The sequence below is a fragment of the Dermacentor silvarum genome, chromosome 10 (genome assembly GCF_013339745.2).
Source record: "Dermacentor silvarum isolate Dsil-2018 chromosome 10, BIME_Dsil_1.4, whole genome shotgun sequence".
NCBI classification, from domain to species: domain Eukaryota; kingdom Metazoa; phylum Arthropoda; class Arachnida; order Ixodida; family Ixodidae; genus Dermacentor; species Dermacentor silvarum.
This window is the reverse complement of record NC_051163.1, coordinates 36,577,281-36,603,289: the sequence shown is the minus strand read 5'-3', so window position 1 is coordinate 36,603,289 and position 26,009 is coordinate 36,577,281. Positions and strand designations below refer to the sequence as shown.

Sequence of the window (26,009 nt, the reverse complement as noted above, 5' to 3'; positions counted from 1 at the left end):
CATAATACGTGATCTATAAATGTGGAATTCGTCGCAGGGTTTGTCCGCTTAGGTCGCGGGGAATCAATTGAGCTTTAAGGTTAGGGCTAATGTAAACACTCAATTTAATAGCCTTACCCACGCGTTTTCTGCTTATTTCTGACAGCGTTACATTGTTCGTGGCACGCACAGTGCTGAACATTTGAAACACTGTACTCGGACCGCATGACGCTTGGAATTTTGCGCCACCGGAGAGCACTGGGGGATTGCTTGGAGACCAACTTAAGCCACACTTCGTCACAAAGGCTCTCTTTTATTGTATGCCGCAATGCACCAGCTCGGTGTCCGTGGAGCGGTAGCGCGAAAACGGCAGGCAGCCATACGCTCCGGGTATCGCGGTTCAATCGCGCAGCAATAATAATAATAATAATCATCATCATCATGATCAGCCTATTTTATGTCCACTGCAGGACGAAGGCCTCTCCCTGCGATCTCCAAGTACACCTGTCTTGCGCCATCGTATTCCAACTTGCGCATGCCAATTTTCTAACTTCATCATCCCATCTGGTTTTCTGCCGACCTCGACTGCGCTTCCCTTCTCTTGGTATCCATTCTGTAACCCTAATGGTCCACCGGTTATCCATCCTACGCATTACATGGCCTGCCCAGCTCCATTTCTTCCGCTTAATGTCTACTAGAATATCGGCTATCCCCGTTTGTTCTCTGATCCACACCGCTCTCTTCCTGTCTCTTAACGTTAGTCCAAAGATTTTTCGTTCCATCGCTCTTTGTGCGGTCCTTAACTTGTTCTCGAGCTTCTTTGTTAGCCGCCAAGTTTCTGCCCCATATGTTAGCACCGGTAGAATGCAATGATTATATACTTTCCTTTTCAACGACAGTGGTAAGCTCCCAGTCAGGATTTGGCAATGCCTGCCGTATGCACTCCAAACCAATTTTATTCTTCTGTAAATTTCTTTGTCGGGATCAGGGTCCCCTGTGAGTAATTGACCTAGATAAACGTACTCCTTTACAGACTCTAGAGGCTCACTGGCGATCCTGAATTCTTGTACCCTTGCCAGGCTATTGAACATTATCTTTGTCTTCTGAATATTCATCTTCAACCCCACTCTTACACTTTCTCGGTTAAGGTCCTCAATCATTTGCTGTAATTCGTCTCCATTGTTGCTGAATAGGACAATGTCATCTGCAAATCGGAGGTTGCTAAGATATTCGCCGTTGATCCTCACTCCAAAGCTTTCCCAGTCTAAAGGCTTGAATACTTCTTCTAGGCATGCAGTGAATAGCATTGGAGAGATTGTGTCTCCTTGCCTGACCCCTTTCTTGATGGGTAACTTTCTACTCTTCTTGTGGAGAACCAAGGTAGCTGTCGAATCCTTGTAGATGTTTGCTAAGATATTCATGTATGCCTCCTGTACGCCTTGATTACGCAATGCCTCTATGACTGCTGGTATCTCTACTGAATCAAATGCCTTTTCATAATCTATGAAAGCCATATAGAAAGGTTGATTGTACTCCGCAGATTTCTTGATTACCTGATTGATGACATGGATATGATCCATCGTAGAATATCCTTTCCTGAAGCCAGCCTGTTCTCTTGGTTGGCTGAAGTCAAGTGTTGCCCTGATTCTATTGGAAATTATCTTGGTGAATATTTTATACAATACTGAAATCAAGCTAATGGGTCTATAATTCTTCAATTCTTTAACGTCTCCCTTCTTATGGATTAGTAATAATGTTGGCGTTCTTCCAGCTTCCTGGTACACTTGAAGTTGTGAGGCATTTCGTATAAAAGGCCGCAAGCTTTTCAAGCATGATATCTCCTCCATCTTTGATTAAATATACTGTTATTCCATCTTCTCCAGCCGCTTTTCCCCTGGTCATGTCTTTCAAGGCCCTTCTAACTCCATCGCTAGTTATAGAAGGAGCCTCTGCATCCGGTTCATCACTCTTTCGAATGAAAGTAGCTTGGCTGTTTTGGGCACTGTACAGGTCAGTATAGAATTCTTCCCCTGCTTTTACTATGTCATCGAAATTGCTGATGATATTACCATGCTTATCTTTCAGTGCATACATCTTGCCTTGTCCTATGCCAAGCTTTCTTCTTACTGATTTAATGCTGCGTCCATATTTTACGGCTTCCTCAATCTTCCCCACGTTATAATTTCGAATATCCTTTACTTTCTTCTTGTTGATCAGTTTTGACAGTTCAGCGAATTCTATCTGATCTCTTACGTTGGACATTTTCATGTTTTGTCATTTCTTTATTAGGTCTTTGTTTCTTGGGAGAGCTTACCTACAGGTTGCCTTGGTGCCTTACCTCCCAGTTAAATTGCTGCTTCTGAGATCAACCTAGTTACGGTTTCATTCATTACCTCTGTGTTGTCTTTATCTTCCTGTTCTAAAGTTGAATATTTGTTTGCGAGCACCAGCCTGAATTGGTCTGCTTTTACCCTTACTGCCTCTAGGTTGGCCTGTTTCCTCTTGAATAATTTTACTCTTTCTCTTTTGAAATGGAGAGAAATCCTAGACCTCACTAACCTATGGTCACTGCACTTTACCTTACCAAACACTTCCACATCTTGCACTATGCTTGGATCGGCAAAGAGTATGAAATCTATTTCATTCTTTGTTTCTCCATTAGGGCTTTTCCAGGTCCACTTCCTGTTGCTGCGCTTGCTGAAGAAGGCATTCATTATTCGGATCCTATTCCTTTCCGCGAAGTCTACTACCATCTCTCCTCTAGTGTTCCTAGAATCGATGCCGTAGTTGCCAATTGCTTGCTCACCGACCTGCTTTTTCCCCACTTTTGCATTGAAGTCGCCCATTACTACAGTATACTGAGTCTGCCCTTTTCTCATTGCTAATTCAACATCTTCATAAAACTGTTCTATTTCTTCATCATCGTGACTATAGGTTGGGGCGTAGGCTTGTACTACCTTCATTTTGTACCTCCTATTCAGCTTTATTACGATGACTGCTAGCCTCTCATTAATGCTGTAGAATTCATCAATGTTGCCTGCTATGTTGTTATGGACTACAAATCCTACCCCGGATTCTCTCTTATCTGGAAGACCTCTATAGCAGAGGACGTGGCCATTAGTCAGCACTGTGTAAGCCTCACCAGTTCTTCTAACCCTCACTAAGGCCAATAATATCCCAGGCAATGCCTGTTAGTTCTTCAAATAGTCCTGCTAAGCTAGCCTCACTCGAGAGGGTGCGCGTGTTGAACGTTGCCAGGTTCAGTTTCCATTGGCGGCCTGTCCGGACCCAGAGATTCTTAGCACCCTCTGCCGCGTAGCAAGTCTGACCGCCGCCTTGGTCAGGTACTCCGCAGCCACTCGGGACTGAGGGCCATGGGTTAATTGTCGGAGTCATGGGGGAGGTAGGGGCCGAATACTGCACCAGGGAGGCCAATTCCTGTTCTGGTGAGGGAGTGACTTTGATGAAGCTTAGTGGGCCTTCCTAGTTTGGTTGCACCTGAACTAGTATAGCCCCACTAGCTCTCGGCAATAATTTCTTTTCTTGCCGGTGTCAGGCACCACTCCATGCCTGAAAATGTGGTGGGCTGGAGTAGAATTCGAACTTACGACCTTTAGATTTGAGGCCGGGTATTCTACCTCTGCTCCACGCCACCACCAATCCCATAGCGTGGAAATATTAGTCCACTAAGGCGTGCTCCGGATATCACGCTTTTAATGCATAAGCATTTCTTGAACGAGGACCCCAGAATAATTTGTCCTTCGTGGGAAAAGTCTCTGCACAGCAATGGCGTTGACCGCCATCTTATTTTTAGTGCTTTGACCGGAGAAGGGCCCATATCCAGATTAACCCAATTTTTATAGAAAGTGGGGTGGGCGCTTCGGTATTTTACGGTAATTTGTGAATGCATTTATTCTTTATAATAATGCAAATGCTAAAGCTAGATAGCTTCATATGTAATACAGTACTGAAACCAAAAATATTGATCAGAGAGAATACCCATATGGATACATACGTACTAGAAAATGTGTAGCAAGGGCAGTAGGGGGGGGGGGGCTAACTGAAATTTTGGGGTGGCCCAACCTAAATTTGGGGCTCCACCAACTTATATTTGAGGGTGGAGCAACTTAAATTTCGGTGTCGGCCAACCTGAAATTGGTGGCGGGCGAACTAAAATTAGGGGTGGGCCAACGTAAATTTGGGATTGGGTCAGCTTAAATTTGGTGTGGGACAACTAGAATTTGGAGTGGTCAAAATTGAAATTAGGGGGTGGGCCAACCTGAAATTTGGGCATATGCTTAGCATCTTTAGACAACTCCAGTGAAGTTCTTGCATACTTTTTTCCCCTTGTGACAGTAAGGTGTAGCTTTTGGCGCAGGCCAACAGTGGTAGCCTTACGACCTCACTATGTAAGTTCATGTAACATTACAGTTCACAGTTGTGTCAACGTTAATTGAGTTGGATTTTGGGCATTTTAGTCAGAAGAAATTAGTCCTTCCATTATAAAAGCTTGAGAATGCATGTGTCACTATATTGTATGTATCTCAGCATATTGTCACGTGCAACAGAAGGCCTTCAGAGCAAGAAGTACTGCACCGGCAGAGACGAGTACTAGCCAAGAAGATGGCTGACACCAAAAACGAAAAACCTCTTCTTCTCTCCTTGCCTGAATACTGGCTCGCGCTCGCCGCAGCTCGAGACCTTGTGGCAATATTATCATTGTTTGTAGCAAAGAAACAATCTTAAGTGAATGGAATCTTTTATATCTAGCGTGCAACAATAATTAATTGTTTACAAAATTACGCTATGTTAACGTTTTGTGCTCTGTAGGTCAGCGCACCAGGAAGTAATTGGAATTCGCAGGCTAGTGTCCTCAGTGTGTCGGGCACTAATTTATCTTTGCTTGTATAAAACAGCCTCACCCTAATGCGAATACTAATAAGAGATGAGTACCTGGGTATGGAGACAACGCTGTAGACTCGACCATAAATGCGTGTATCATTTACATATTCTGGAACCCCACTTTGGCGAACACATTGACCTTGCGCCTGTTGACAACATTCCGGACTTAGCCAGAGCAACGGTGCTGTGAGGAGAGAGCCAACCACTGGAAGCTGAGTCATAATCATCTGCAATGATTATAAGCGACACTGCATGTTTAACATAAGTAGTTTAGCAGGGAGCAGCTCGCAGCCAGTGGACTGCGACTTTGAGGAGCACGGCAACCCGCTATGCTGGCTCTCCGCTGTTGGGTTAAGCTTTTGCACTTGCTGCAGCCTGCCAGTTTCAGTTTTTCAGCGCTCTGATAGCCAAAGTTAGTCGTGTCATAGTTCCGTGAGTAATCAATTTTTTTTAGATCCAAAAGTTCACGTGGTTTGTAAAGAGAGCTCGCTTCAATTTTCCAATAACGATGAGTCTGCAGAAAGGAAGTCTGAAATTGAAATAATTTATTTTTCTTAATTAGCAGCTAATTACCACATATCACCCGTCATCCCATGGTTGGCACCGCTGACGACATGTCTGCGAGGGAACAATCCCTTAATTTCAGAACGGCTGTTTTTAAATACAACCTACTGCCTTTGTAAAAACACCCAGTATGCATTTCTGCGATTTTACTGTAGATCCTGAGCAAAGTTTATTATGTTCTCAGTACATGTATTAAAGATTACATAGTTGTTGATACATGAACACTCCTCTACTCAGGAGTGCCAGGGCCAAATATGTGTCATTGTCATTATCTCTCTCTTTACTGCTGTCAGTATCCTGCAGTGTCTGAGGTAAAAGTGTAGTCAAAAACAGTGACTACTGAATGGAAAGCATGTGGCTTTTTGTGCCAGGTATTCATAATTAACTTCTGATACCACCGTGTTGTTTCAGGTTTTCTAGCTTCCTTGTATGATGATCCTGGCCATCTCGCTGTCTCTAGCCTGCACTGGTGCGGGCTGAAAGGTAATTTTAATTCCTACAACCCACTGAATGGGCTGGGAAACCTTTGGGGGTGGCTGTGCTGCTAATGTGTGTGTATGTGTGCATGTTTTATCTGTCTATTGGCATGTGATAACCCTGATTTAGCTGTCCGTGCTGCTTTTTTGTCGTTTCTAGTTCACCAGCTGCAGTGATTCTTGTTTTAACCATACAATGAGCTCAGGCGAGCATATAAGGCTAAATGTATACTTGGAGCATACTATGAAGCAAAATGCCTGATTAATTATACGATTGAAAAGTTGCGTTGCCGTGAATGTTTCAGGTGTATGTGTCGGCTTCACAGCCCAACAGATAAATATATACCTGTTCAGATTTACTTTTATTAAATGTAGGTATGTTGCAGATACCTGCATGTCGCACATACCTGCATGGCAGGTTTGTGCAACATTTTCTGGTACTATATACCCAGGCTGCTAAGACTGAAATTTCAGTGCCTCCTGCAATTCTACCATGTTTCCTTACTATAGTGCCCTCGAGCATACACAGTTAAACAGTGAATAAGAAGTTTGTATTAACATACATTGTATAGCTATCAAGATATTTTGTTTAAGCACTCCACTGCCACACTTGCATACTTAGTGATACGTTTCGCGCACATAGTGGTACCCCTAGGCTCTTTATCAACTTAAAAACGGAGGATGCCTGCGTGTGGTATGGGAAGGAACAAAACAATGCTGTCAACAGGTTTACCATGTATAAGATGCACAGAGCATGAGGGTAAGATATATATACTTGGGGTTATCTCTGCTAATGCGTTATATATATATATATATATATATATATATATATATATATATATATATTGTGTGAAGGCCATCACAAAGTTTTTTTTTACGAACTATAGCATTCAACGCTTAAGGGTTAAGGCTATTGCAAATGAATGCCTTTACTTTTACTCGCTCCCACTCAGCATATATTATACAACAGTAAAATATACTGTGATCTCTGTGAATTACTTTGATCAATTGTGAACTACGGTCAACTCCTATGATAACTTGCCAATGAGGTTCGCATTTTATGACGGTCCTTGTATAATATACAACAAAATTTATGCACATGGTGCTTTCAAATCGCAACATATTTCTTAATTACGTGCTTCGCAAATTAGTTACGCTTTGTATTTTTGTACAAATGCAGCCGTAGAGTTACTTTTGCATGCCACGGGTGAAGCACAATACTTAAATAGATGTACCTTATGAAAATACAAATGCGTTCCGGGGAACGAAAATGTGATGTTTTTGTGTGTATCAGTGTGCATTATCGCAGATGAACCTGATGCATTCTGCATATATGTATGCATGTACTCGTACATGCATATATATGCATGTACCAGTATTGTGGTGAAACGACGATGACGACGACATTGACTACCTGTGCGGCGCGTCGCGGGGAAAAAAGAGAGCGAGAGGTGGCGGTGGCAGCGACGAAAAAAAACAAGAAGCGGTAGAAGGCACGAGCATAGCAGAGACTGGTTGGACACGGCGTTCGAAGAGCCAGGGTTCGAGAGCGCTGTTCGGGTGAACCGATGGGCAACCTCCTGACCAGTCGTGCGACCAGTGCGGCTCTGTTCCCGGCCAGTGCTGTTCCTGGTCGTTCTGATCTCTTGCCGTTCCTGAACGTTCAAGCCGCCGCCACCAGCACCTCGGCAAGTCGACACGCTACATCTTGCTCAGCGACCAAGTCGTCCCGTCATGGTCTCGTTCTGCTGAAGAACCCCAGGTGATCCAAATTTCCGGAGTCCCCCACTACGGCGTGCCTCATAATTAGATCGTGGTTTTGGCACGTCAAACCCCATAATAAAAAAAACTAGTGATGAACGCTGGCCTGACCATCAAACCCTCAAAAAGTGAAGTTGGATTCACTTCTGTGAAGTTTCTAGGACATATTGTAGCCCATGGGGCCTTATGTCCACAGAAGGAGACACTTGATAAAATAAAAGCTGCCACGAGGCCGACAACTAAAAGGAGGTAGGTCCGCTCATTTCTTGGCCTTACCGGTTGTTACCGAGACTTTGTGCCAAATTGTTCCGAAGTGTCAGCACCCCTCACAGAACTGACTCGCAAGCGGGCACCCAACAAGCTGACACGGGAGACGCACCATCAGGAAGCCTTCGACAAACTTCAACACTTGCTTTCTGCGCAGCCAATTCTACGGTCCCCAGATTTAGAGCAGCCATTTGTACTACGGACAGACGCCTCATAAACAAGCCTGGGAGCTGACCTCCTGCAACGTCATGACGGGGTCTTACACCCGGTTGCAATATGCAAGCCGGAGTATACTACCCGGAGGCACGCTACTCCACCATAGAACGGGAAGGCCTCACCCCATGTAAGGGTCATCCAAAAGTTCCAATTGCTCCTCTACGGGAAGCGTTTCGTTTTGTAAACTGACCACGAACCACTTTCGTATATTAATTCCGCTAAGCATGTCAACAACAGAGTGCTCCGCTGGAGTTTACTAGGCATGGGGTATGACTTCGCTGTAGAGTATATCAAAGGCAGCGATAACATTGGGGCCGACTACCCCAGCAGAGTCTCGTAGTCCCCAAAAATGACACCGACTATATTGTTTATATATGTGCTGATGTTACTGCTTCGGTGTATTGTGCGCGTGTGCTTTAGAAATGTATGAACAGTGCGAAAATTCGTGTACTTTCACATGTGTGCGATATAAGTGCCAGTGAAATCAGTGCTCCTTCTGCAAACCCACTCCTCAGAGCAAAGTTGGTTAAAGATAAACAACTTTCTTGTGTGCGGGGTAGTGCGCTGAAACGACGACGACGACATTGACTACCTGTGCGGCCCGTCGCGGAAAAAAAAGAAAGAGCAGGAAGTGGCGGCGGCGGCTACGAAAAAAAAAAATAGGTAGGCGGCACGAACATAGCAGAGACTGGTTGGACACGGTGTTCGATGAGCCAGGGTTGGAGAGGGCTGCTCGGGTGAACCGCTGGGCAACATCCTGACCGGTCGCGCGCCTGCGGATGTCTGTGACCAGTGCGGCTATTACCTGCCCGCCACTGTTCCCGGCCAGTACTGTTCCTGGTCGTTCTGATCTCTTGCCATTGCTAAAATGTTTTTTTTGTATTTGTTTTAAGTAACCACGATATGGTTTCGTTCATCGTGTCACTACCTTCCCAAGCGTGAGAATTTGCCATATGCATACGAGTCATAAGAGGGTGCCAGAAGAGAAAAACGAGAATCTGCGGACTTACCTGTTGAATCGTGGGTCCCTCCTTGTCTTTGGCTGACAATTTCCCAAGCATGCCTTGAAGAAACTGAGAGATATAAGCTATTGATTAGATGTGCGCGCTACTTCGATGACCTGCATTTTTATCTTTGAAAAAAACTTTTTAATGACTTTGCTTTTGTTATTACAATGTTGCTCAATTATTGCATGGAAATTGCAAGGTATGAATTTAACCGTTTGATATAACAGCAGGCAGTGCAACTTGCCTTCTTTACAAGAGACATAAATGCGGAATTGCCCCATTATAAGCACATCGGCATAAGTGATTTCCTAAACGACGCGGCTATTGCGTCCGTTGGTGGCTTCCATTGACCGCATTATACACTAAAGTCCCTATATCATAAAAGTACCGCCATCTATTCTCTCCTCCGCCGTCTCCTCTCCTAAAACGCTTGTTTTTTGCCCCTCGAAAGCCCCCGTTGAAGCTTTCAGGCCGGGCGCGCGCCGGCGACGGCGGCTGCGCAGAGTGACTTTCGACATGGTTTTGAGGCAGAAAAAAAATATATATAGAAAGAAGTGAACGCGCGCTATCATGGTCCAATCGGAGATACAGGAGAGAGAGAAGTGGCGTTGTTCAAAAGATGGCGGTACTTTTTCGACGGTATAGGGCTGCTAGTATCCACTGAATGTAGAAGTATGTCGCTTGGGCAGCAGCATAGTCACGACAAGGCGGGTATCAATTTGGCTAACCTTTATCAAAATTCTGGCTTTAAACATCTTTGCGACAAAGAAAATTATAGATTTCAACAAGTACTGGCGTTTCCAAAATGAAATAAATCAATAGTGTTATGCCTGTGCGCATAGACTTATTGCCCTGCCATGTTTGGAAAACTTGAAATGACTGACAATTCGGAAAGTTAATGCTTAAAAAAATAACGGAGCAAAAATGTCTCAACCCTTCTGGCGGAGGACGGTCGTAAAGAGCTGAAGTGGCCTTTAAAAGTAAGGACGTTTTCAATCAAACAAATAAAACCAACAAACGACGCACCCGAATATTTGAAAAATGCATGCACTACCCGTCCTTCTAACTGTAGTTGAACAATTGCAGCACATAAGTTTAACACTGGTATGTTTTTTAGCACGCCGAATGTCACGCAATTTCTTTCGCATACGGGCAACGGAAGTTTGTGGGAGACATACAGTAACTGAGGTCAAAAAAATGCCGTGTCGCATTTGCTAGTTTTCAGAGCGTAAGATTTCAATGAGCTTCGTGATGCGTTTTGTGGTTATAAAATAGAATCCTACAAGATGCTTCAGTGTGGAATATAGTGCAGTATAGGTTATCTATAGCACACCTTGGTATGAGCTGTTTGAAACATCCTGTCTTGCATGTAACAAGGGCCGCTTTTGAGCAGGTACATAACATTAGCCTTAAACTGACTCTTTTTTTAAGGTTAATTTTCTAGCTGCTGCTACAGTGGAATTCTGTTTATTAGTCATATATGAGCGCACTTTCCAGAGTGAATTGTTTGAACTGCCTAAACCAGTCGGGTCGTCGGTTGCATCGTTCGATGACGTAAGTCAACTCCGCATTTTGTGCGCCTATGCACGTCTAGGCAAGCACGGCGTAGTTTAAATCTGTATGTTCTTGGTACAGCCGACACATGCTTAAAGACGTTTTTTTTTCTGGCAGTCAACCTTTAAAGGGGCCCTGCAATGCCTGTTTTCGGGTCACTCTACTTCCTCTAAATCTATTTTCAACATGTCATACAGCAAAGAGCAAAAGTAATGAAAATTGTCCGCGCCCTAATCCGAGTTATCGGTCACAGAAAATTCTAAAAATAATCATAATGAGAGTCACCCTCCGCTGGAATTTTCTTGGCTTTAAGGTGCACATTTCTCTGTCACATGACGTCATAGGGTGCCGCACCAAATAGCACTGCATTAATGGAATTCGGTGTGCCACAATTGTCAAGCCTACTCAGCCTGTTGATGAGGTCCCATGGCCCTCAAATGGTCTTCGCAATCCGGCGGCGCGACTTCTAATCTCAGAGGCCATGGTGTCACTTTTATGGATACAACAGCTTCCGCGAGGCGGCTTTTGGTGCGCCAATGTGCTCAGCATGTGATGCGTAGTTCCCATGGTTGCGACACCTTGCCCATCGAGCTGCGTACTTAAAATGCTTGTAAAACGTAATGCGGTAGCTTTTTTCGCAGGACTCACAATAGCGTGCGAACGCAAATCGAACATTACAATAATAACCAATAACGCTATAGTGAACCATTCTGTCGTCACTCCCTGTCTACGAAGTACACAAAAGCGCCACAACACGCTGATGCCATTGGGGCTGCTCAACAAGCTTTCGCTGGCGCTTTACAGGGCCCTTTAAGGTTGCAAGGAAGACCGACAACGTAAAATGAACGTTTCACTCGTCGTACACGCTAATGAACCTGGCTGGCAGTGCCTAAGTTATGATATTACATAAACTATCACTATCGACCACTTTCGAATTAGTTTTTTTGATCGACAAAAGAACCTTAACGTAAGTTTATTTACCCGAAGACCGTAGATGAGGATGATGTTGTAGCCCTGTAAAGTATAATAAAGAACGGTGACAGGGAAACATTGATGAATGGCTTTTTCATGTAGAGTCTCCCACATTTTTAGCGGCATCGTGCGAGCGTATATACATTCAGAAGCTTTGAGCAAGCGAATATATTATTTCCTTCCTAAACTATTCCTTAATATCAGAAAAGGTCCAGTATATAAGCAGAATAATGGGATCGGGAAGTTCGTTTTCTGCATTGTTGTGCAAAGCGATGAGTATGTATAGGATATAACAAAATACCTTATGGTACGATATAGAAAAACGTTAAAATCGATTGTGTGTTTAGAACAAACGCTGCACAAAAAATGAAGCAAAAAACATGCAGGAATATCGTATCAAGTGTTCTGGATATATTTATTTTGGTGCTTTGAAGAGAACGTGCGGGTTCGTAATATAAAGCGGGAATCTCGGAATCTATGCCGTACTCGTGGCCTCACAAGTGCAATGTGCAGTTCTATAGTTATGTAAATACAAATGAGACCGGAATCTGAGTAATTTTTTTTGTCATCTCGGTAGGTCCAAGTTTGCCAACCACGCCATAAATTATGTTTGCTTGTTTTCAGAGCCTTTACGAAATTTCGACATGAACTAATCATCAGGCATTCCACTCCACCTTTTATTCTTGCTTGTTTTTTAAGTATAGAGGCTGTACCATACGAGTGGTCTGACAGCTTTGAAAACAGAATGGTGGGCGCGTTTATTAAAACTAACGCTGAGGACAGTGAACTTTGGTAACGCGTAACAAGTGTCATGTCGCCATTCATGACGGAGTAAAGACATTCTCCTGCTTCGCTGCCGCAAGGCAAACTACACTAGTATGTGTTATGAAGCGAATGCAAGTGTGACAAGGGGATCGGTAACAGCAAATTTCATTTTGGGCGCCAGAGAAAATGTGCCCTCAGGGGATTACATATAAAGCGTATTCCACGTCCGGGCGCTTACTGCCATGGTGGTTGCTGCAATTGAAGGGACGCTTATTGAAATGTCATGCTTTGTGCGTCAAACTATACCTCATGAAACAGGAGAAAATAAGAAAAACACAGATATGAACTCTTAACGAACTACAGGTAGTGCTAAATTTCTTCCACCTGAGTGTAAATGGTCATTTATTACATTTATTTCGGAAATACTGCGCCAATGGACAAAACTAGCAAGAGAAATTGTAGTACATGTTTTCTGAGTTCGCAATCGTTTTCACTAATGGAACTATTTTTATTTTCTTGTACTTGGCAGATATATACAGCAGGATTACAAAAAAGTGTCCCAGTTATTGGATCGCCGTATTCTTAAGAATTTTGTTGATGCTCCGGCTGATGTCTGTGAAAATTTATATTCTTCACACTTTATATGGTTTAAATTCGAGTATTTTGACAAATATTATAATCTCCCAGTGGGCTGCGAATGCATGTTTTGTGTAATAATTATTACGGTTATCTTAGAGTTCTTTAGCTCATATTACGCTTCCAAAGCACCAATCACTCTATGCATTTTCATATGGCCTTTGGCTAACAAGTTTCATATTGTGTATAACTGCTATATTTACGAAATTTAGTATTTTAAGCGTATATACTGCTTATCTTACGATGATGTTTTTGCTGTTGAGGACCCTCATATAACTAACAGCAGTGATCATTAAATATTAAATATTGCTGAATTGAAGTCGAGAATACACACAAAAGGTTATAATACGGTCGCTTATCCGCATTTTTTTTGTGTGTATGCGTGCTTGCGTGCGTGCGCGAGTGCGTGTGTGCGTTTGCGTGCGTGTGCGTGCGTGTGCGTGTGCATGTGCGTGCGTGTGTGTATGCGTGTGTGCGTGCGTGTGTGCGTGCGTACGTGCGTGCGTGCGTGTGCGTGCATGTGCGTGCGTCTGCGTGTGTGTGCGTGTGCGTGCATGTGCGTGCGCGTGCGTTGTGTACGTGTTGCGTGTGTGTGTTAGGTGTGTGCTGTGTGTGTGCGTGCGGTTGCGTGCTTGTGCGGTGCGTGAGTGCGTGTGTGGTAGCGCGTGTTCGTGTCGTGCGCGGGTTCAGTTCGTGCACGCGCGTGCGTATGTACGTGTGCGCGCTGTGTGTATGCGTAAGTGTGCGTGCGTGTGCAGTGCGTTCAGCGTGTGTACGTGCGTGTGGCTGGTGTGTGTTGCGTGCGTGTGTGCGCGCGCGTGTGTGCGTGTGTGTGAGTGTGTGTGTGTTAAGGTAAGGTAAGCTTAGGCATATTGTTTTATCTCCAAGTCTTCGGTATCTGGAAGACTTGAAAATGCCGTACGAGGGAGTAAAGCGAAAGCGATTGTCCTATATTTTCTCGCAGCCGTATTCTAGCTTACAAGAACTTGTTTCTTATACGAATTATCGGAGCGTAAATCGCACGTAAATTGCCAACTCTCGCACGTGGCGGATACTTACATGGTGAAAATTCTTTTTCTGATCGGAAAACGACTGAAACAAAGAAATTTCAACTTTTGCTTTCATGCAACATCTGAATAGGAAGCTTTAGCCTCGAAGCTCCGGTATAAATGTACGGGAATGCAAAAATTCCATTCCAAAGATTTGTTCCATTCAAAAGGAAATTCGAAAACCCATTTGACAGTGTGGCTTAAGAATGTTTCACTGAGTTTCAATTTTGTTCTAGTGACTCTTGACTTAACCAAAGCTTCTTTTTAATCAGAGGATTTACTTAGGGCATACTTTGATTCCCGCAATAAAATCCATAAACGGGGAAATGTGCTTGATCTGAAATCGCTGAACCAGGTGAAAAAAAGTTTGTAGCAATTAGCTCAAAAGTTATTTCTACCGACTGCAAGAATCAAAGTTTCTAGCTAGAGTCGAAACCTTTGTTTAACTAAAATTGCCGATAAGCGGCAAATTTAATAAACACTGAAACACGATTTTAAAAGCACATAAATCGATTTAAAAAATACGAAACACATATCGCAGTTCTCTACATCCCATCTGCTAGAGCATCAGCGGTTCAAAATGTGATTGTAAAGAATTTACAGCTTGCATGAAATCCTTATTAGTGCGCAATGTTTTTGCAACAGATCCTACTAACAAGTCAGTCGTACATAACATAGTGGTGTAATATACATTACTTGTTCTCACTTTGAATGCCCTAATAGGTGCAGTACACAAAATTGGGATGTTTATCTATGGCTGATAGCAGTGATGTAAATTTAACACTCGAGTTTTTATGTTCTTTTTTGCTCTCTTTTTGAAATGTTTCCCTTCAAGAAAATGTGGCATCTAATAAATATATGCTTGCGATATTCAGTAGCTTTTCCCCTTCTCATTTTATATGCAAGGAACTTCATCAAGCGCAGTGCAGTAGATGCTGATCCAATTAATTTCGAAATTCATGTGTATTAAGTGAATGTTGCTGATAAAGACCTTTCTTCTAAGAACGAGCTCTGCTCTGAGAGTTCCCAGATAAATGCAGGAGAAAAGATTGTCTCGTTTGGCATCTACTGCAATGATTAAAGGCGTAGCAGTTTTGCTGATTGGTATGTCATGATTACTGGGGAGATGTGCCGTCGTCCTTATGTGCCTTGTCTTGCACTTGGTATTTTGCATCATGCTGCGGCTTCCTCCAGTAATCACTTCTGTAGTTATTTTGATTGGGGATGGCACAATTGGGGATAAGTGGCTATAGAGAAATGAACATAAAGAGTGGTCCATGTTGTTCTATCATCGGGAAGACCGCAGGAGACCACACCCCACAAGCGAGTAGATGGTCCAACGAAAGCTTCACGTCAAACAGAGAGGCACTAAGCAGGAAAAGATTCAGAAATAAAAGAATAGAGGTGATCCCGCTTCAAATTTTCGAAAAATTGCACTCTGGCGTCACTAATATTGACGGTCTCTGCCTGGGCCTAGGTAATGTTTTGTCAGTAAACATTAGATGGCACTGTATTCTAAGGCACGTATTCACAAATGGAACTTATTTACCTTATGACTTAAAGAACCGGTCGATGCTTAACGCGTTTCATAGACAAATCTTGTACTTAAGGTAAACTTTAACCGACACTTCAGTGCCGCAGAGTAAAGTACAGCCATTGGGCAACCTCGACGTCCACTCATGGGTGGCTTAGGCCCGGCCTTCTTAAAGTGCTGGTTCCACAATAAAAGTTTATTCCTCCTCCTCCTCCTGGGCAACCTTAAGTGCGACTTTGGCTACTCTCGCCTAGCAAGCAAGATGGCCGACTGATACGGCAGCCTCGCCGACCTTGCCGATTTTGCCGGACGTGTGCAGAATATTACAGAGGATGGTTGCTTCTTTTTTCTTTTTTCCTTGACTTTTTTTTCTATCTTCTGCGCAGGCTGAACACACACACTCTCTACGCACGAACCCCCCACGTTTTCAGCAACAAAACCAAAAAAAGTCGTGACGGCGACACACACAACCTCAGTGACTGCGAGCACCAATGTGAACTTGTGGCCAGAAGAGTTTGAGTAAAGCGCTCAAACCAAACAGTTGTTTGTATTTTACTCAGCGGAAAGCGCGTGCGAGCACTGCAACATTTATATCCGCATTACTCTGCTGCAAAAAAATTTTTTTTTCGATTGAACCGATCGTACAAGTAAATTATTTACGTATCCTCGACACCAGACGACATACTTAACCCGAAAAGTGTTACTTTCGAAAGTGATACTGAAGTGTCGTTTGTGAAGTACTCTCTTTAAACTTTCCTAACAGTTGTACTTTTCCCGCAATTATTGACGCCCTACCTAAGTTCCGTTTGTGAATACGGACCTAAAGCAGCCAAGGACTGAACTTCGCAAGTTTCAAGGGCCCTTACTGACCGAGAGGGACTCAAAGCAATAACGGTTTGAAATTTGTTATATCACACTGACGTGCCGTCATTGGAGTTTGAGCATGAAGTTCAAGAAATTACACTTTGGCAGTCCTTTTCTCTTGCATTATTTATTTAATACGGCTGTATTGTTGCATAAAACGTTTAAAAAAACCTTTATCTCTCTAAACTGTTTTGTTATTTCTTTATTCGGTCCTTCTAACGGTGGTTGCCCATTGTTGAGATGCTAGTAGTATTACTAATGCTACGGACACCCTAGTAGAAAGCTTCCCCCTGGAATAAATATTTCAGCACCATTCAAATAAGTAAGAATAATAAAATTTCGCGCATTTAAAACAACATTCGGAATTCATGCTCCTTTAGGAGCGCGTTGTCTCGACTTAGATCAGCACAAAAAAAAAAAAAATTACGAGACAAAATGACCGTCAGATGTCGCGCTGCACCCAGTAGAAAACGCAATAGCTGCATTGTGTCCCCATCACTCCAAGCTGTTTACCATTACCGACGACCACCGCGGTAGCTGAGTTAGGATGCATTGCAAGGCACGAGGTTACGGGTTCGATGCTTGGACGCGGCAACATTCTTATGTTCACGTTATGCAAACACGCTCGTGACATTAAGCTGACGCTATAGGTCAATAACAACCTGACGCCAGCGGATAGATTTCTTTATTAGTATCAGTATTTTGCTTTGGGGAAAAAAGTTCGGCAGGGGTTACACTCTTGTAACACAAACAGGCAAAAGCCAGCCGCACATTTGGTAATACATGAAGTTACCCAATCAGGGTTAGACTTCTTGGTAAGACATATTGGTAATGCAGTAAGTTATACAATCTGGATTAGACTTCTGGCAATGCATAACGAGTCGCAATGGGAAATATACGTGTGACACTAAGGCGACCTCCTGAACACCACATATGAAGACTTAACGTAGTACCTAAAGCGCAGCATGTTAGTGCACGCACTAGGCACACCTTTAAGTCAGCGAGACGGCTGCGACGTGACGTGTGCAATCACGCACGCACTAGCCCACCTTTAGTAAGCCAGATCGTTCAGCTGCGGCACCAAATGCCTGTTTATAGAAAAACGTTGGGAGACAGAAAGGTGTAAAGACCTCCGATGCCTCCTCCCTCCCGCCCCCCACCCCGGCCTTTCGCTCGATAGAAGAAGGCGCGTGCTCTCTATATATGGTGATTGTAAAGGAGGAGGGAAGAGACGCTTAATTCTGCAGCCTTCAGGGAACACGGCGCAGAACGCGCGTTGGCTTTCCGACGTGCGTTCGTCCCGTGAAAGCGCGCGTCCCTCGCGCCCTTTCACTCGCACATACAGCGTCCGGAGCGGGGCAATGATTTCATCGCCGTTGACGTCATACGGAACTCCGGCGACGGCGACGGCGACGGCGACGGCGACGGCGACGGCAACGGCGACGGCGACGCCGACGGCAGAAATCCGCTTTGGAGTGTCCATATAATTGCTGTCGCAATAAAACGTTGGGAGACGAGAAAGGTGGTAAAGACCTCCGACGCTGCTCGACGAGTGTCCCGTTCTGATCTCGTCGAAAACCTCCGAGCCGCCCGCCCCCAGAGCCACCGGTAACAGTCGCCAACGCCGCGCGCGTTTGATGCGAACGCGGGCAAAACGCCGACGGCGTCGACAACAGTTCTGCGTGTTGCCGGTGCTGCTGCATGTCCAAGTTTATAAGGAAGGGCAGCGGGTTGGTGTGGGAGGCTTCATTTTCTATGGAAAATGGCGTTCTCATCTCGTCGAAAACCTCCGAGCCGCCCCCAGAGCCACCGGCAACAGTCACCAACGCCGCACGCGTTTCATGCGAACGCGGGAAAACGCCGACGGCGTCGACAACAGTTCTGCGTGTTGCCGATGCTGCTGCATGTCCAAGTTTATACAGCTGATAAAACTACTATCCTCACTCCGTATAGCTCTCTACTAATTTGCTATCGCAATTGATGCTTCGCCTTTTGGGTGAAACTGCGACAACATTTTTTTTCTTCACGGCGCAATTTCGCGAAGGTCACCGCCAAGGAAACCGCGAAGGGTACCGCTAAAATAGACACGTAAGACTTTCACCTTAATAAACCATATGAACAAAGCAATATTACTTTACCGCTGAAAAGAGGCATCCCCTTTCACGATCTCACTATGACGGTCCCTGTTCATCCTGCTGTTGGCCAAGCCCACCACGTTTTGATGATAATCGATCGGTATCGCAGTGAGTACCTCGCATAATAGATCATAGCAAACCCGCTCATAGAACGGAAATGATCCACCAAAAATGCACGCGAATCGGCGCGAAAAGGGCCGCGCGACTAGTCTTGCGACGCTTTTCCGCGTTTTGCGAGCTTTCTGTTACGCTGGTAAAAAACCTAAATGTACGTAATCACCGACAAAAATATTGATGAGGAACTTTTTCTCTATGATCTACATTACTTTGACAATCTTGTTTTGATTATAATACCTGACAAGTTTATAGATTACAAAAAATATTATTATTTATTAATTATTATTTCATAATTAGGCAAAATTCTTAAGAAACATTGACTTGCTCGAAGCGACGGGAAACAACATTTCCTTGGTTCTGTGCAGCAATGTGCCACTCGCATACATTTTTGTCTTTAATTTTTGCCAAAGTTACGTGGGACCCCGTGTATAATGTCGGCTCACAATACATCTAAAGCACAATGACCTCTTAACGTAAGGTGCCATGGTCTTCAACGGAGTCATTGAGTTTCATGTGTTAGGCTTATCGCATTCTTGGGCAGATCGGTACGCCCCGCCGATTGCTCTGGTCCATTTGCAGCGAAGTATTGATGGACGCAGTATTGCAATTGAGCGCACCTCTTTTGAGCATAATATCAGCGAAAAATAAAATCCGAGGACAACTAGGCTCTTCTTCTGAGTTGTGAATGCAAAAGCATTAATGTTCAATTGGACGCCGCTGAGCAGTCCTTCAAGTTTTGCGTTGCGAGTAATGCACCATAGCGGTACGTGCTGCACGAGCCCGTAACCAGCAGCAGCAGCCTGCGGTACCAATGTCGTATGCCACCGAGGCCCTGCGCGACAAAAGACCGAGGAAACACCAGCGGCCACCAAGGCCGGCAGGCGTCGGCTTCCCAGAGCAAGATGGCGGCACCCGCACGCGCGCATCGCGCCATTATTGCCTCACCGACGACAACCCGTCTCGCCCCTTGGCGTCGCGTCCTCGAATTTGCTGCGTCTAAGCGCGCTGGCGACGTGGTGTCGCGGCCATGCCCTCCCACCTCACGCAACACCTGGCGCTCTATTGCCCCTTTTCGCGGAGCAGTTTGTTCTCGCGAAACGAGATGGCGCTCTCGGCGGCATGCCATACGTTGCCTCAGCGACAGCGCACGAATAAAAAATCATCACCGCTACTGCCCGGTTTCTGTGCCATCAGCTGTCGGAAAGGCAACTGGGTTTTCGCTCACGCACTATGCTCCATTCATGCTGCAAAATGTGGAGCGGTGTATTGAAGACGTGTGCACTAGTTGGCTGCCAAAATAGCGACTGGCATGTGAAGGAATAAAATGAATAAGTGTGACCAAGTTCACGGACTGTTGCTAGATACGGACAGCCTCCATTGCCGGCCCTTCTCAATGTACGACTTTCTTCGTGGATAAAAAAAACTTTTCACAAGAATATGTTAGCGTTGTATCGCCTACTTCCAAAGACTTAAACCTCGGAACGTCGGAAAGAGTGAGTACTGCTCGTTAAACAATGACAGAGGTAGTTGCGCCGCTACTTGGCATAGTATGTTTCGCGCACGTTATCTACACACATCTACCTCAACTCTACGCAAACTTACGCACACTCTATCGTCAATGTGTTAAGAATATGTGAATGGGCGCACTCTTGAATCAATGCTCCAAAGCATGGTTAACAGCGACTACACCGACAGCACACGAATGGTCGAAGCTGAATCTTCCGTGACGGTCCACAGGAGTAAGCGAGCTACTAGCGATACATATTTGCTACATGCTATTACAAAGTACAGAACAGCTATGTTCCAAGACTTTCGTACAGCAAAAACAAATCTATTGCAACTGAGCACACCGGCGAGCGATTATGCAGAAAATAACCAGATAGTGACCGCACCGACAAGCTTCATGGAGTCAGAAACGTCACAAGCTGCTGCTTCAAAGTATTTGCCAAAATAAAGACCGAAAAGCATAGCACACTGATCCTGATTCAATTCATAAGCGGAAAGCTTGGACAGCTTGAAATACATCTTTAGCCTCCTTTTAGAACAAGCACCACATACGCTGCTCGTACCGTTTGGACAAAGCTTAATGAGCTCTGCAATCGTTTTTACATGTCCTCTGAAGCTCTGGCCAAAACTTCGCGTCGTCCACCCAGGCAGCCTCTACGATATCTTCCGATACATAGGTTTCCTGAGCCGCGCCGGGCCTCATATGCATTCCTTGTAAACACGGAGGCAGCTGAGGCAAGCAATGGATGCATCACCACGTGATCAAACATGGCAGCGCCCACGGGATCGCCGCGAAACGGGTCAATAGCTGCAGCAGGCGTTCCGATCCACCCGCTCTCTTCTGTCGAGGCACGCTTGTCACGTGTCGTCGCAGCCAATGGGTATTTAGGTGCCGTTTGGCTGCTATACAGACGCAGGCTTTTAGCTCAATGGACAATTTGATGCTTTCGCATCACTTGCAAAATAAAACATACAATGTCATCCCATAGGTTTCTATGCACCACACATGCCCTTTATTCTTACACCCCACCATGCTAACCACCTTCCGTTACTTTCAAGTTTTAAATTTCCGCCAGCACATTCTTGTTCCACTTCGTATGTGCCATTGGTAATGTGCTCATTCTTGCTCACTCGTCTAGAGCAGGTATGTGTAAGCATGACGCAAGGGTTATAGAATAAACGCAGGTAATGGCATTTCTGTCCTCTGGTGTGTATACACATATTTTTCATTAGCAAGTATCCCCCATCGCATTCGCCCTTGCGACACCACTGCACTGACTTCTCCCAGTGTTCATTTGCCTCACTTGGACTTTGCAATTCAGCCTTTCCTCTTAGCGATGTAGTGAATCAAAATAAATATTCAGTGAGAGTGAATATGTGACCTTTGTTGTGCATACAGGGAAATACCTTTCACAGCTGCTAGAAAGGCAGGTACTTGTGAGGCTGTGTAGCTGCGGACATCTGCCAGGTCCGTAATGGCAGACCTGTTTACCATGCGAACATACACTGGTACATAATCAGGGCGTTTTAGTTAGGAACTAATGCTTTAAATCTGACTGGGGGGTGATGATTTCAAAGAATAAATACTAAGGGGCAAAGTGAAAATGCTGGTAAGTTGAAGTTATCAGGCCATGACCACCTAACTGCATATTGTCAACAGGGTAATAATACTAGGGTTTTACGTGCCAAAACCACGATTTTATTAAGAGGCAAGCCGTAGTGGGGGACTCCGGAATAATTTCGACCCCCTGGGGTTCTTTAACGTGCACCTAAATCTAAATACACGGGTATTTCCTGCATTTCGCCCCCATCGAAATGCGGCCGCCGTGGCCGGGATTTGATCCCGCCACCTCGTGCTCAGCAGCCCAACACCATAGCCACTGAGCAACCACGGTGGGTCTCGTCAACAGAGTAAACGCTTCGAAAGCTACTGCTGATGTTCATATGCAGAGCCCAACGACATTTATTCGACAGTGAAGGGAACGGCAGTTATAGAGAATACTTTTCTTTTTTTCCGTGCCAAGTATAAAATGAACTTGCCTGAAACGTTAAGTATCCAATCTGGAGGCAAAAGCTCAATACTCGTAGCATCGCACCAAGTACGAATAGGTTCACCAACTTCTTGCTGCCCTGTAACGAAAGTATAAGGCCTTAATTTAACCGTTTGGGAAACGTAAGAATGTTATATTGCCGAACTGTGAAATTATGATATATTACTGGGTGTCACTGTGTAAATGCACTTTTGAAGTCATAATCATCAGCAGCAGCAGCTACAGCAGTAGCTTATTTCATAATCATTTCAGAATGAAGGCCTCTCGCAGTTCACCAGGGGTATTCTGCAAAAGTCCATCTAGTGGTCTCTCCATTTCGGCTGGCTCCATTTCGTCAATTGGCTCCAGGTGCACGAGCGAGACGAAGGCAGCCAGTCTACTTCGCGCTAGGGCAGCTGCAACCAATCACGGACATTTGAAATTTGAAATGGACAGTCCACTAGGTGGACTCTGACAGAATAGCCCCCCCCCCCCCCCCCCCCAAGGAATGGTACAAACAACGCACGTACAAAAACGGGCAATCGGGCTACTCAGAATTGTTTAAAGAGAGCAATATTGCGTGCCCCGCAAAAAACCTGCCCCGAACCCGGTAACAATGGCACTGGTAGTTGGCATAAATCTCAGTGGTCGCATTTCTGCAGTAGCGAGAAATTCCGCACACACCGTAATCTTCCTGATTGCCCGCATTGCCAGATACCATGGCTGCTTCACGACACGTGGACCCAAGTGCTATTTACCCTCGCACGTTGAAACGCGTTCAGGAGCTAAACACATAATCATGTAAAGACTGGGGCTGAGTTTCCCATATCAATTTTGCTCAGTATAGCGTTCATATAGACATCATTATTAGCACGCATCATTATCCCTATGTCTGGTACAGCTTCATGCGAAACATCACAACCAATGCACTTAAGCGTTATTACATCTACGCTAATTTTGGGGTGCATTCAGTCTCTTTACAAGCTGCAAACCATTTCTGACTGATAGTACACGATCGTAGATTGCTCTCAGACAACTGTATACACACAGAACCACAGTCCAAATTCGTCGTACTTAGCTATCGTTTCGAGAAATTGAGGTTTGCAATTGGGACTCCCACAATCACAAATTTACACTGCAGTTGATCAATTGATGCCTTTTAACGTAAGTCAGCTTGCGCGAAACGGCACACGCACACACCAAGGCACACACTTTGTAAATACACTTTCTTGTGTGCGCGTTCATTTCTCGCCGTTCGTGACAACCGCCTAGTCTCGGAGGAAGATTTGTTTCTGGGTCTCCTGCCCTCAATAATGGGAACAGTGAAACCCTTTGTCTCAGCAATCAACACACCAAATGCACTGAGGTTTGTTGGATTTTAAAGAAACAATTTAAATCTAGTGGCTCTTTGAAGGGGATTTTCGAATTAGTGGTCAAATGTTTTATATGCGTCGTTACACATTGCGAATTCTCAGCAGAACGGTACAGTCAAGTTTGCAATTTCTTAATTTGACAATGAAGGAACGATATCCCTATTCTGTAAACTCCATAAAATAGTACACCTAAAGCGGACAAGAATTCTCTATTTTACATTGCTGTCAATTACGCCAGTTCTATGAGTAAGACATGTGCGAAACCACCGTAAGGGTAGTAACAAATTGACGTAAGATATAAGTTAGTACGTAAAGTGTGGGCTTTAGATGCTCTAAGGAATGTAGTTTACAGCACTGCAATGTGAGTATTCGGTGTAGTTAAGAATTTGTAAGCATTCATGCGTTTTAAATGTATTTGTAAAGGAGGTAGTGGAGTAGGCCCTTAGCAGCGCTTCCTCTTAAAGGGACTGTAAAGAAAAACGTTAATGGCTATTTTATTATGTTATGTTTTCGGAATTTTAAACATCGTATATTTTAATATATTCAATACTAAATGAGAACGGGAGATCTAATTTTCATTTGTTTGTGTTTTACGTCGTAATCGCAGCAACATTACATAGTGTATTTTATTCTTTAAGTTGAATTCCCTGCTCCTTTAAAATACAAACTATTACTCATTACAGACGAAACTAAATCTCTTTGAGAAATCGTCCTAAATATCCTGGACGTCACGACGAACTTCGAGTCGGCGTGTCCAAACATATATATTTTTTTTGCGCCTTTCACTAAGCCTCTTCTGACGGTTAGAGTAGCTTTTGTGGTATTCATCCAGAAGGATTTGCTTAATTCAGCCCCACTTACTGCTATCTTAAATGTCTCTTTGAGTCGAATGAGTAAGCTCAACAATATAGCCGTGCCTCAGGTGCACTTTTGATCGCGCACTTGAGTGCCGGGAAAATTCTTACGCTCTGGACGCCCATGAGGAGGATCAGGGAGAGCACCGCAGATCCGCCATACACGACTAGATCTATGATGTCATCAATGTCGTCTGAAAGAAGAAAAAATAAACATACGATTTTTACTGCCTCTGTTCCTGCATTAAGCAGTGAGTTTGCCGTGTAAGTGACAGTAGCCCAAGAAACTACTCGCGCAAAGGCACACAACAAGCAGCATAAATGAATGGGCGGTATGAGAATGAATTTTAAGTCAGGGCAATGGGCAAACGAGATGCTCGGCTTTCTTTTTCGTTTTCTACTGCCCTTTAAGACACGCAGTAAAATAAACATCCAGGGCGCAAAAAACTTTGGGCGCCATGGCTGAATTTAAGGGAAAAAGAACGTTCCCTGCATTGCTCGCGTTTCAATTCCTTCGCTTGTTTCAATAGTCGCTTGTTTTAGGACACCGTTGATATGTCCAAACCTCTCCTCTAAATCATTAACAATTTTGAAAGCAAGGCCGTCCAGCAGGTACAGTACATCCACGTTTCCTTCGGAATGCACACTGTGACATATACAAGACGAGCGTGGTCTAGCGACTGACGTGTTGCCAAAGGTAACCTAGTGAGATTGTAATTTCTTTTATTAAGCAGGCTTTAGGGTTTATCTTAATTTGGATTACTTAACTAATAACTTACTCCGACAACGCATGTTTCTCACAGTGGCGACGCCTTATTCTCAAAAAGAGTGTTTTTCTTTGTAACAGTCACATGAAATCAAGGGAAAAAAAAGGCCAGCAGAGTGGGATGAACAGATGCTTTAATAACAAGGACATTTTTTCGCAAATAATTTGTTCAGTTTGAAACAGATCAATTAGGAGAAAATTTGCCAGTTCTGTGCCTTGTGTATTTGTCTGTTCGCTGATTGAGATTAGCCCTAAAATATTTATGAAATTTCCTAGCATGATTGATGGACATGCTCACTTATTCCGCTATAGTTCTGCCTGCTGTATGCCCTAAAATTCATACAGAGACCCCACCGCTCTTGGAATCAGCGTGGCGCATGAAAACTCTCATAAAATGTAAAATGACAAAGCCACAGGATAATGTCATGCTTAGTAAGGTCATTTTGTGCTGCAGCAGACCGGCGAGAGACAAAGCGTCTCCCTTTTACACTCACGACGTGACGCTATTGTCACTTCACGCCTGCATACTATCAACACAGCAGTTTGCGACCCAATCAATTCTGCAATGGCGATGATTTTCATCAATTAGAGAGGTCATAGTTCTCCCTTGGTACAATGAGGACTGCCGAGATGGCTAATTCAACAATGTGGTGGCCCTCTGCGTCGTTCAGAAAAAAAAACT

At 44.3% G+C, this 26,009-nt stretch overlaps 1 protein-coding gene across 1 annotated transcript in view; it reads right to left on the bottom strand.

Moving 5' to 3' along the window:
* Window positions 1-26,009, bottom strand: part of LOC125940620 (uncharacterized) — a 56,861-nt gene that overhangs the window by 6,915 nt on the left and 23,937 nt on the right. The window contains exons 4-6 of the mRNA XM_049657010.1: window positions 24,673-24,755; window positions 22,345-22,434; window positions 9,176-9,238 (exon numbers count right to left, since the gene is read on the bottom strand). Of these exons, the coding sequence (XP_049512967.1) occupies window positions 9,176-9,238; window positions 22,345-22,434; window positions 24,673-24,755 (236 nt within the window). The remainder of the gene's footprint in view (window positions 1-9,175; window positions 9,239-22,344; window positions 22,435-24,672; window positions 24,756-26,009) is intronic.